At 39.4% G+C, this 12,945-nt stretch overlaps 2 protein-coding genes across 18 annotated transcripts in view; both read left to right on the top strand.

Annotated features, from left to right (window-relative positions):
- The window catches only part of LOC122618494 (serine/threonine-protein kinase mig-15), a 32,287-nt gene extending 23,419 nt beyond the window's left edge, over nucleotides 1–8,868 (top strand). For 3 of the 7 annotated variants that reach the window (XM_043794963.1, XM_043794961.1, XM_043794962.1), the window contains exons 11-19: nucleotides 748–1,665; nucleotides 3,285–3,449; nucleotides 5,314–5,916; nucleotides 5,982–6,137; nucleotides 6,212–6,379; nucleotides 6,441–6,590; nucleotides 6,650–6,784; nucleotides 6,857–6,931; nucleotides 6,996–8,868. In XM_043794963.1, the coding sequence (XP_043650898.1) occupies nucleotides 748–1,665; nucleotides 3,285–3,449; nucleotides 5,314–5,916; nucleotides 5,982–6,137; nucleotides 6,212–6,379; nucleotides 6,441–6,590; nucleotides 6,650–6,784; nucleotides 6,857–6,931; nucleotides 6,996–7,169 (2,544 nt within the window). In that variant the 3' untranslated portion in view covers nucleotides 7,170–8,868. The remainder of the gene's footprint in view (nucleotides 1–747; nucleotides 1,666–3,284; nucleotides 3,450–5,313; nucleotides 5,917–5,981; nucleotides 6,138–6,211; nucleotides 6,380–6,440; nucleotides 6,591–6,649; nucleotides 6,785–6,856; nucleotides 6,932–6,995) is intronic. The other 4 variants (XM_043794967.1, XM_043794966.1, XM_043794965.1 and 1 more) reach the window with 3 other exon arrangements.
- Nucleotides 8,869–9,478: 610 nt separating this feature from the next.
- The window catches only part of LOC122618299, a 48,013-nt gene continuing 44,546 nt past the window's right edge, over nucleotides 9,479–12,945 (top strand). For all 11 annotated transcript variants that reach the window (XM_043794644.1, XM_043794641.1, XM_043794648.1 and 8 more), the window contains exon 1: nucleotides 9,479–9,703. The gene's annotated coding sequence lies outside the window, so the exon portion shown is untranslated. The remainder of the gene's footprint in view (nucleotides 9,704–12,945) is intronic.

Here is a 12,945-nt window from a genome sequence, read left to right as displayed (position 1 = left end):
CTAGCTTTTGCTGGGTTAAAGGTCTGCCAACCCGAACAAAAGAACCTGCGATTACAACTAAATCGAAACGGATAATATAAACTAAGTTCAACCTGGTTGTGGTTCTCTAAATTAAAGAGTTACTTAGACTAGCTTAATGATTACTTTTTGATTTTCCTACTAAATTTATATGAATTTGCATTAATCTTGATTTGATATATATATATTTTTTATAGTTACATATTTAATGGCGCAAGCAGCGTGAAATCTTTTTCGTGAATTTTTCTTTCTTTGTACAAATTGATTTTCCAAATTTTCGTTACCAACTTTTTGTATATTTTTTGATTGAGCCATGTGTGATGTTGCATCTATATAAGCATTAATGCACTGGTGCATAGAATGTTGACACGATCGAGATATTGTACATACATGACTATATATGCACATTTGCACACACACCCCATAATATATACATATATCTCTCGAATACCTGGGATGGTACATATATTTCTGAGACAACTGATCGAAATCAGAAGTATAAATATCAAACCTACCGGAATGAAGAGCAGAATTCATGAAAAACTTTCCATGCTGTGGTGGGTGGGGACGAAGCAAGCTCTCTTTTAATCGATATTTAGATGCCTCTAAGTATTAAAAACAGACCAACAACCTAACACCATTCTTCTCTTGCTGCGTACTTACTACAACTACAACAAAACAACAACAACCACTACTACTACTCCTCCCTGAACCCGAAATCCCCAATAGAAACTAGAGCAGAACATAAACCGCCTGCAAAAGTCCGCCTCCACATCGCAAGCCAATGTGACACCGTCGCGTCGCGGCGATGAATCCAATTTGCTGAGAGACTGGGACTTCGATCGCTTCTTCCCCAAGAGCGCCAACGGTCCAAGGGGCAGTGGACGTGGTAGTCCCACTACCACTGCCAGCCTGAGCCGCAGCTCCCAGCTGAGCACGCTGAAGGTGGATACGAAGCTCCAGAGGGCCAGTGTGGCGGAGGCCATCACCAGACCAGTTCCCAGGGGCTATCAGCCGCTGAAGGCCGAACCAACTGCCAGCCAAAGTATTGCCAAAGAACCAGGATCAGGATCGGGATCGGGAAGTGCAAGTGGTAGCGGAAGCAGTGGTAGCACCAATTCCCCAGCGCATAAGCGCCAGGACTCGGACTCCCGACTGCCGATGAATTTTGAGCGCGGTTTTCGACGCGAGAACTCGGACTTCTTCCCGTTGGCCAAGCGATACTCGGCCGTATTCAGTGGAGCCACTGCATCTGGATCCACAGCGGGATCGCCCTCGGCACAGGCACTGCAGAGGTCGAGCGCTGTGTACCAAAGGAACAGCATTTACAACAGCAGCATCAGCAGCAGTAAGAGCAAGGAGAATGCCGCGCCTGGAAAGCCAGGAGCAGCTGCAGCAGGAACTGCCACTCCCACTGCCACTGTCAGTGCCAGTGCCAAACCAGGAGCAACTGCAGCCACAACCACTGCCACCAAGGGAGCTGCGCCAAAGACCTCCAAGTCCCTGGGCAACTTTCACTTCCTGCGACCGCGTCGCGAAAAGACTGAATCCGTCATTGTGCTGCAGAATGCTGCCGTTCGCGCCCAAAGGCAGCAGCAACTGCAACAGCAACAGCAGCAGCAACTGCAGCAGCAACAGCAGCAGCAGGTAAACGCTCTCAGCTCGCACCAAACAAGCAAATCAACAGAGAGGCAAACATTTATTCAAAAAATGCTGCGAACATAACTCACCACCACAAAAAAAAAGAATATTGCAAAAATAATTATTCCATTAAATTGTGTTTTGTCTTGGCGCCAGAAAAGTAAACCAAACCCGAACTACCAAAAAAAGGCTGAAATTTACCATTTGGCTCGCTATATCCATACTCCATACTCACCGCATCCACACACACGCACTTTCAACTAATAGTTCGTAAATAAAATATTAAAACAATACACACCCATTGTTGCTAATCGAAAAACCGCTGGAATTGTATAATACAATTAGGGGAAAGCTAAGAGATGTGTTTATCTTCTTTTCATTGCTTGAGCATGTTTGGTTTTATTTGGTTTTTATGCTCTATTGTTTATTGCATTCTCATTTGTTTTGTATACTTTCATAATCAATCGGAGCCCACGCCATTTTAGGACCTAAGCTAACCGCAACCTTAATTAAGACTATCTAATACGCTTAAGAACACTGATTAACAAACGCAAATAACCGGTAGACAGTCGAGATCGAGATCGGTAAACTAATCTAATCTGTATATAATCCCAACCCCGAAAAGAGGCAAAAGTATCGAATGCTAATGAGATCAGTTAATACCCGTAGTGCAGGTTAAAGCTTTCCTGAACTTCCTGTTTAAATGTTAATAATACGGTGTCGATACAGTTTTATGATTGAGTTTCGGTATTTTAGGCAGCTCAGGGATCATTTAAAAACCGTAAAAACAACTTAAATTAGTTAAATAATGAAATCTTTATGTATTTGGGTTTAATTGGAAATAAACACCGAAATAGTTTGGAAATATAGTATACCTTTGTTTTTAGATGCATAATAGCTAATGCTAGTGCTATTTATTAAACAAACTTTCTACTTTGCTGCCTCTTGTAACTCTGTAAATTAGAATGCTCTGTATCATCTGTAAACTCTACTGCTTTCGCTCAAAATTGTTTTAAAGCTTTTCTCTGAACAATGACAAACTCGACCCAGGAATCAATTACGAAAGTTTGCTGGTTTGGTATGCAAGAGTAAAAGTTAATTAAGAAACATCAACAATACAACGCGCCCGTCTGAAAGATTGTTTCTGCAACTTGAGTCACGTTTTGCCTGCTGCGCTGAAACTGAAATGTTGCTCATTTAGAATAAGTGTTAGCTTTAAAACAATTTTGAGGAACTCAGCGGACTCGATACCTAAATGTGATAGCGCTTAAGCTCTGTATAAAAGGATACACACACACCCCGCACCCAAAATACTGTCTATATACCTGTACCTACTATAAATCCATATGCGGCTATAGTCGAGGCTTAGTAGTGGAGGGGTCATCATTAGGCAACCTCAAACCTCAATGTGTCTCATTGGCATTCATTTATTTTGTGCTGCTGCTCTTGAATCTCTTGAATCTTTTGTACGTTTTTTGACTCATTTCGTTGTTATTTCTGTTACTCCCACTTTCTCTTCCTTAAAGACATTCTATAACCCCATTTTACCCTCTAATTCCATTGCAATTGTTTGAGAAACTGCATTCACTCGATTTGCTAACTTTGTACCATGTGTTTCCACACAGAATCGAGGAGGCGGCGGCGGAGGAGGCGGTGGCAGCAGCGGCGTGGGCGCCGATGGCACTGGATTGGGAACTCCTGGGACAAGGACCAGCAGTGTCCTGCCGGATCTACTCAGCCAGGCGTCGCCGGCAACGCCACCGCGCCATGATAAATCATCCAGTGAGGAGGTAAGTAATGTGCCCCATAAATACTCCACCTCGTCCTCCTCTGTTTTTCGTTTTAATCGATTTTTCATTGTGTTTTTCGTTCGTAACCCTTGTGTCCACGTTGAGTTTATTTATTGTGATAATATATCTCGTTGTATCGTTCTGTTGTTCAGGCCGATTCATGACCATTATCTCTGTTAGGAATCATGGCTAAGAAAATAATACTTGAACTTCTTCCGGTTTGATAACAGAATCATAAACAAGTCCATATCTGTCATTAATTTTTACGATTCCACCTTGAGACGTATTTCGAATTTAATAACCAGTGAATCAGAACACTTCCGATCAGGGGAATTTCACTAACATGGAAAATAATATTCAAGTCAGCGAAATGCAGTTTTTTGCTTGGAAGTAAATTATATTTGGTAGCTGCTTTTTTTTGGAATACACCTTTTTTGTTAGAATTTTTTATTTTGTCATTTTTTATCCCATTTCTAACCGCAAACATATGTATGTGACTAATCCCTAAGATAAGGAACATCTTTAGCGTAAACTTATCTCTTTGACGTGGAGCAAAGTTCATTATGAGGAGGTTAAACAATGAAAATTGGTCGAGAAATTTTAATAAAATACAAAATAACTTGCATGCTCGTATGAAGCTCTCACCAAGTGCATGACTGAGTATAGTAAAAATGATTTATCAAACACATCAAAAAGTAAAGATCCAAAACGTTTAAACCAATCTCTTCTTCTTAATTGTGCTTTGTCTTTCCGCAACGTTTGAGCTGATGGCCACTACGATATATTCTAACAATTTACAAATTACCAATCAAAAACAAACAATCAAAACATTACAATAGTAAGTATGAACGAATAGTCCCCCCACCGACAAAATGCTCTTTATTTTGTATAATTTGCTCTCTTAAAAAAACCTACAAAAACCCAATAAACAACTACCAAAACAAGAAAATACGTTTGTGTATAGCTATAATTTTCTCCATCTTATGATTTTTCATCACATTATCACAATGTGTCATCTGTACGTGTATAGCTAAGTTTTCTTCAAAGGACATGGAAATCTTAAATATAATTTTTGCACACCTCTACAACTTTTCCCAGCTCCAGGAACAACATTCAGTGTTATTCTGTCAATAAAACAAATGTGTATATATTTATTTCAATTTCAACTCTTGTATTTCCGTTGTCTTTTGCGTTTAAAGCAGCCCATCTTTTGTGGCTAACGTTTCGTCTACTATACATTACACACATCCACATACAACACACACACTGGGAGAAATGCTTCCAAAATATTATGAAAACACAACATATTTTTAAAAGGTTTCTTTTTGTATAACCAAAGGCCTCTGGGGAAAGATTAATCACATACTGATTTTTAATTTCTTTTGGTTTAATCTTAACACACTTCCGCCTTTTTACCACTGTTAACATGGTCTGAGTTTCGGCTATATTTTCATTTGTTGTTAGTCTAAGCATCCACACATAACACTTGTAAGCACACGAAACACTATTGTAATGCTCTCTATGCTCACATAAACCGAAGCACACACCCAATCCTCGCATGGTATATTATTTAATTTATCTTATTTTTAGTTGACATCTTAAGACTAATTACAATTTTTCTGCACTTTTCTATTTTTCTTTTCTTTCTACATAAAACCCGTAAAAATATCGAAAATCATCAAAATCCAAACCGATTAAATCTATTGTAAAAATATAAATAATTGAATGAATATAAAAATAATTAAAACAATGAACTGACATAATCGAAACGTATGAACAATAAACAATTGATAACCTGAATCAATAAAATAATATATAAAACTGAAACAATCGAAATAATCGAACTGTGTTATCGATCAAGCAGTATCAAGCGGCCATTAGCTCATCCGTGCATTCCACGCCATCGAAATCGTTTATCGCCAGCAGCGGAAGCGGCGGCGGCGGTCTCGGTTTGGGGGGCGGTACCGTTGTGGGCGGGGTGATTATCAGCAGCAATCACTCGCCCCAATCGACGATATCGCTCGCCTCCTCGTCCTCGAATTCGCGCCAGAATTCGCCCAAGAATTCGATCAGCAAGACGCGCTCCTCCAGCAGTATTACTAATCTCTTGCACAAATCTGCTTCTTCCTCCTCCGCGAACCTGCACCACCTGACGCCCTGCTCCTCGACGTCCTCGGCCTCGATCTCCAATCCGCTGCCACCGCACGCCTACGCCCTGCAACAGAAGCAGCGCAGTTTCCTGACCTTTGGCTTCGGGGCCGGCGGCTCTGGTCCCTCGCGACGGGAGTCGCACGTCAATGTCAATGTAACGCCCACCTCCCACGAGGCGGCCAACGACACGCCCGAGATCCGTAAGTATAAGAAGCGCTTCAACTCGGAGATCCTGTGCGCAGCGCTGTGGGGCGTCAACCTGCTGATTGGAACGGAGAATGGCTTAATGCTGCTAGATCGATCCGGTCAGGGCAAGGTAAGTGATTAGTAGCAAAATAAATCAAGTTTCCTTCTAATGCACTTAAATGTTTGCTGCCACAGGTGTACCAGCTCATCTCGAGACGCCGTTTCCAGCAAATGGAGGTGCTAGAGGGCCAGAACATATTGGTCACCATATCCGGCAAGAAGAACCGAGTGCGCGTCTACTACTTGTCCTGGCTAAAGTCAAAGATCTTGCGCACCGACGGACTCTCCGATGTGAGTTTTAAATTGTAAAATTGCCATATCATCCAGTCGATACTAATTTCCATTCGATTTGTTTTCGACTACAGCAAGTGGAGCGTCGGAACGGTTGGATAAACGTGGGTGATCTGCAAGGTGCTGTACATTTTAAGATTGTCAAATACGAGAGGATTAAGTTCCTAGTGATTGCATTAAAAGACTCTATTGAAATTTATGCATGGGCTCCCAAACCATATCACAAATTTATGGCATTTAAGGTGGGTCGCCCTTCTTCAACATAAGTTTAAATGCTAAATTGTAATGGTTTTCATGTCGTAGAATTTTGGTGAACTGGAACATCGCCCGCTTTTGGTCGATCTCACCATTGAGGATCAGTCGAGACTGAAGGTGATCTATGGCTCCGCCGAGGGTTTCCATGCGGTTGATTTAGACTCAGCTGAAGTATACGATATCTATCTTCCCAAGCATGTAAGTTGGTCTGATTAAAAGTGTCGTAATCGATTGCTCAATAATTGTTTTTTCTGCAGACTCAGGGTGCAATCATTCCGCATTGTATTGTGGCGCTTCCCAACTCAAATGGCATGCAATTGCTGCTGTGCTACGACAATGAGGGCGTCTATGTGAACACAGTGGGCCGGGTTTCCAAGAACATTGTACTGCAGGCAAGTCATTGGGGAATGCTCCCACCTATTTATTTGTTCAGCGTGTTAATAAACCTTTTTAATCCCTTTCAGTGGGGCGAGATGCCCACCTCGGTGGCCTACATTGGCACTGGACAAATCATGGGCTGGGGCAATAAAGCAATAGAGGTGAGTAAGCTTGCTCTTGGGAGCTCGAGTAATAATTTTAATGGTGTTTTCCCCCTTATTACAGATACGTTCCGTCGAGAGCGGCCATTTGGATGGTGTGTTCATGCATAAAAAGGCGCAGCGCTTGAAATTCCTTTGCGAGCGAAACGACAAAGTATTCTTCAGCAGTGCCAAAGGTGCTTCATCGTGTCAAATCTACTTTATGACGCTCAACAAGCCGGGCATGGCCAATTGGTAATCGAATTGAATCGAATCCAAACCAATCAAATCCAATTCAATTCAATCCAATCGACGATCGATGATCTTGGCAGGCAGCCTTCGATCGACGCCCAGCGATCGATTTGCTCAACCGGCAACAAAATCAACCCATAAACATTTTCTTCTTATTTTACCACAAAAAGGAAAACGAAAATGAAAGTATCTAACGCGAACACATAAAAGATAATTAGCTGATTTAAGTGAAGAGTGCATAACGATTAAGTGAGATATCCTAAAAACAAACACACCAACAACAACAACAACACTCAACAACATACCAACAACCCGAGGTCATGAACATGTGCTTATGAAATTCACCACGACAACGTTTCAATTAGTAAATGTGCTAAGAAAACTCGATCAACACGAGCCTATATATATATATATAAAATAATCTACTTAATATTTAGAAACGAACATTTCACGCTCACTCGTCGAGGTTTTTTGTCAGATCTGGTCAGAAAAAACCGCAATTAAAGCAATTCGTATCCTCCATCCTTTCGATGTATGTATATTAACGTTACATAACTGAACACTCAGCACACACGATTCAGATTCAGATTCATTTCAAATGTCGTTTCACAATTGTGTATGATTTCGCTTACAAGTTAAACTTAAGTTGAAAGCCAGCAGCGCAGCATAAGCCCACAAAACCACAAAACATACAAGTATATCGAATTTTCAGCACAAAGCCGAAAATATAGAAGAAAATATATGCAGTTAGTTTTTGTTCTTGATATTATCAAATAGAATTTATTTGTGCGTTTCTGATAAATACGTGTTAGTGGAGAGAGCAGAGGAAATTTATACATTTTATGGAAATGCAAATGAAAATGCAAATGGAAATCGAAGCGAAGCAAAGCAAACAAAACCCACATAAAACGCCATTGTAAAAACTAAGTGATAAACAAGTAAATAATTGATTAATGTAAAATAAAGCCGTAAGCGAATGCAAAAGCGAATGCGAAAGCAACACAAAAACCCAAGCAAGCTTGCAACAATTGAGGAAATCCAATGGAAATATAGAAACGCACCATGACGTTTGCGAGAAGAGCGAGCTACCTTAATAACAAAATTGGAGGGAATTACAAAACGAGAACCTAGTTAAGCTGCATTTTTTACTGAACTTTTATACAGAGCCAAGAGAATGATGAAAACAAAAGCAAAAATAACGGATGAACGAATCGAGGAGGGAAATTAAACCAAAATTCTATAAATCGTAGCATGTTAAAATTGATAACCATCTCCACATCTCCGCTTGTTGTACTGTGTGCATTTCTTTGTGTTTTTTACTAGCTTCAATATCAAAAGTGGTCACGTTGCAATATCTCTATATCCAGAGCATATAGAACCTCGTCCCCAACTGGCGCACATTCAAGCCCCGCCCCCAATGAAACACTAATTCTGCCTTATTTTATGTTGTTTGCGTGATTTCGCCCCACTCCACTTCTCTTCCACACGAAAAAAAAGTCTCATGAAGAAGTATATTTAAAATATTGTTTGTTTTTGTGTTATAAAATGATTGTACGCCCCCGTATTTAGTAATGTTCATCCAAGCAAAATGGAAAGATAAGTGCACTAAAATGCACATCTAAAACAACAAAAAAAGAATAAAAGAATTAGTAATAAATGCTTACTTTATTTCTAAAATAAAACAAGTAAAATGGTACAGAAATGAATGTAAATCTAATTATTATATATATATAATCTCAAAATTAAAAAAAAAAAATACAACAAATGATCTGCATTTTTTTTGAGGGTTGGTTTTGGAAATATCTTTTCTACAATTTTTTAGCTGGTTGCTTGAGTTTACCAAACGACACTTAACCATCTTTACATCAATGTAGAGATTCCTACACTGGTTTTAGTCATTGCTATTTTTTTTTACATTACTTTACATAAGCCCTGCAAGTGAGACATATTAAGTGAATACTTCTGATTTATCACAAATATATTTTATTTCTTTTTGTTCTGAATTTCTGTATTTTCTTTTCTGTATTTTCTGAATTTGTAAACTTTTTTCAAAACAAAGTAGATTCTGATTTCATAAATAAGACTATAACAATATTTTAAACAAGCTTAATTCAGAACATAAACTTTTTGAAATGCTGCGCTGATTGCTTGAATGTTATTGAATATTCGATTTATTTGTACGTTATCAGTGTGACCGCATTTGTCAACAGAACATCAAAACCCATAACGCTGAAGCACATCGTCGATAGTATCGCATAATCGTCTCCTATTGTACCAGCACTAAAAAAACAAAGCAAAACCAAAATCGGCCCGAAATTCAAGCGAACCGGACGCGTTTTCGTCGCGAGTTTAACCGCTGCAAAAATATCAACAATAAGTATAAATTGCCGCGGGTATTGAGTTCACATGATGATCGAGTGATTTTTTTAACTGAACGAATAGCGTTTTCGAAACAGGATATATTCAAGTGTTCCGGGTCGCGAGTATTTAAAAAAAAGGATTTGTGTATACCAAAAGGGCTAAACAAAAAGCTTTTTAAAGGTAAATCCCAGCAAAAGAGTGCTAAATGGAGTTTTGCAAAAAGCAAATGTGCCGGAAAAAAGTACAAAACAGTGCAAATGAAAATAAAAAGACGCCGACTGTATGTGTATAAGGTCCATGTGTATGTGTGAAAAAATCCTGGACAACGCCACTCCTTTTGCGCAAAGAAATTTAATAAAAAAAAAACGCAAAGAAGCTGTATATAGAGAGCAAAACGAAGCTGCGCCGGAGTTGAACAAAATACGAAATGTAAATGGGGGTGAGGGTGCCAGATAATTCCGAGTTTACGCAAATATTTTGAAACGAAATCGCCATTAAACTCAGGTTCCGATTTTAGTGCAAATACAACGGTAAAACAATGAAATTGCATTTGGAGTAGCGGCATTTTTAGGGGTGTGTGTGAGTTCGAGTCCTGCCGTCCTGCTTGCACCCTCTGCGCAGAAGCAGGACAGCGAAAAAAACCCCGAAAAAACAATTGCAAATTGCAGAAATGCGGACCGAATACGAAAATACAAAAATAGTTTCTGCCAACAGCTGGCGGAGTTTCAGACACCACCTGGCGAAAAAGCCAACATGGGACACTTAAACAGTTAAACGGTTCTCCTTTTTATGGCTTTTAATAACTGGTTTCGCAGAGCCTTACGCGTAGGTGCGAGCGAGCAGGAAGTATGCCCCAACCAAAGAACCGTTGATCGCAAAATGCAACTGCGATCGTATGAGAACGTGGAGGAGAGTGAGTGAGGAGGGGGAGAGAGAGCGAGATGGAGACTGGGTGATAAAAAACCATAACATAACAAAACCAAACAAAACGAAACGAAAGCAAGTGACTTTTGTTTTTCTTTTGTTGTCTTAGGTTCTGTTTGCATGTGTGGGTTTCTTCTGATAATTTCGCTATCGCTGTTTTGGCCTTATTTATCGCTGTTCTTTGTTTTGCAATTCTGCGAGTGGCCGCCATTTATGCAAATATGCAAAAATCACAATTCTATTTGCACTATTTCCTCAATAAAAAATCGCTGACGAGGCCAAGAACATTATATTGTTGTTAAATTCAGCTCTTCGCGGGTACAATTTCACCCTCTTTTGTGCGTCGCGTGCTCTGCGCTTCTTTTTCTCATTTGTTTATTTTTAGTTGCGGAATTTCTGGTTACAAAACGTATTTAATTTCAACGACTTCCCTCTGTTGTGCTCCTTATTCTCCACTCCCCCTCTTCCTCTTGCTCTTCCTTCAACTTCTTCTTCTCTCTCTGCTCCTTCTTTGTCTTGCTGAAACAGTTGCGCTTCATGTCACTCCCCACAATACACTGAGAAAAACTTTTCAATCAACTGTTAGTCAAGCTTTAAAGTCTTTTTGGATTACTTTGGTAATGAATAAAATATTCCACCAATATAGGGCAATTTATTTAAGTGCACTGGAGAAGGGAGCCCGAAAGATACAATAAGGGGAGTTTGGTGGAAAACACAACAAGAAGAAGGGCCTGCCCTTGTTTAATGACTTCTGTGTATATTTATTTATAGTTGCTTCACTTTAATGTTTCAATTTTTATTTCCACACCATATCCATCGTCAATTTGTCGGCGACTTAAAAACTCATAAAATGTCCAGCTTTTTTCCGGCGTCATAAAACTTTCGCCCACGCTCGCGCAATTTGCATAAACTTAATTAGTCAAATGCAGGCACAAAAAGTTATTCAACAAATTATTCTTAATTAAAGAAACAGCCAAAGTCGTATAGCGTTTGACAGATTGAACATTCAAATGCGTTAATTTTCATGCAAATCTGCGCATTATGCTAATCACTTTGAATGGCCAAAAGTTAGCTTTACGCCTTGAATTTATAGTTTCACCATTTTGGCGTTTATGGAAAACTTTTGCAGTGGAACAAATGTCCTCAAAAATGCAACGAGTTATTCTAAAATGTGATTTCCATCGAAGAAACAACCATATACTAAAAACACAGATGACAGATCAAACAAAAATTAGCTATAATCTTGATTATGTGCCAATAGTTTTAAAGACAGAAAGTCAAATAGCTTAGCTGGGATTTATTGTTCCACATTACATCGTTTTGTTTATGGCAAATCTTGACATCTGTGGGCTTTATAAGACCATTAATCTGTTGGTCAAAAGAGAGCATTAAACTTTTCAAACTAAAATTTAAGAGGCTTGGATTTATTGCTACACATTTATGCTATTTATTTTACTACTGAATCTGGTCTCAACTATTTCCACAGAAATCCAGATCGCAGATCTGTGTGAATTAAATTAATCAAATGCAGACATTCACGAGAATAGTTATTCAAGTGATTATTCTTAATTAAAGTAGCAGGCAGACTCTGTTTTCGTTTAAATCTGTATTTTATGTTAATCCCAGATATATTGTCTAATACTTTTCGCATTTATGAAAAACTTTTGCAACTTCGACCAACTACATCGAACGAAATCGAGATCACAGATCTCTCCGAACTCTTGAGTGTTATGTTTTTCCGTTTGTTTTTGTATCTTTTTTCGGTGGCCCACGCGCAGCTGGCGAAATCAAGTTTAGGAATTCCCCCGTAGCCCCCAAAAAATATGGATACCCCTGACTTTATCTCTTGCGTCACTTGATTTGGCGCAAGCTTAGCACACGACTCTTTTGGAGCCACCTTTTGGGGCCATATGATCTTGGATCTCTGGCATTTTCGCTCGACTTTTCAATGGAAACCCATAGCCAACAGCAACCAATGACAATAGCTATAGGTCTATAAATGTATCTGTACCGATATCAACAGTCGCCGCAAAATGTCGCCTTTATTTATTCATCCATTTTTTCCTACTTTTTTTTTATGAGGCTGCCGTTTGGCGATGGTTGCCATATAAGGCATCCAAATTGTGTGCGCGTTTGTGTCTTGGATTTTCGGTTGATCAATGATCATGATTCGTTCATGGCTTGGGGCCATTCGGCTTTTATTGTCTGAGGAAAAGCGATATTAGCTAAGCCTAATGCGGCCATTTGGGGCTTGATTTTTATTGGATGTTTACGGGGTTCACTGAACCCAGATTGCACCTAGATTCGTCGGTCAAATTTGGCAGAGAAAATGTGGTAATACATGTCTGAAGAACTTGAACTTGACTAGAAATACTGTTGAATAAGTTTAGCCCATAAAGTATGATATAAAAATACTTTGCACATTGTATTTACAAGATATTGGCACTGTTTTGAAATTCTACATACCCAGATAATTATTATGTATCGCTCTGCAAGAG

This window comes from Drosophila teissieri, chromosome 3L (genome assembly GCF_016746235.2).
Source record: "Drosophila teissieri strain GT53w chromosome 3L, Prin_Dtei_1.1, whole genome shotgun sequence".
Lineage (NCBI taxonomy): Eukaryota > Metazoa > Arthropoda > Insecta > Diptera > Drosophilidae > Drosophila > Drosophila teissieri.
The sequence above is the reverse complement of the archived record's forward strand: the minus strand, read 5'-3'. Positions and strand labels throughout refer to the sequence as shown.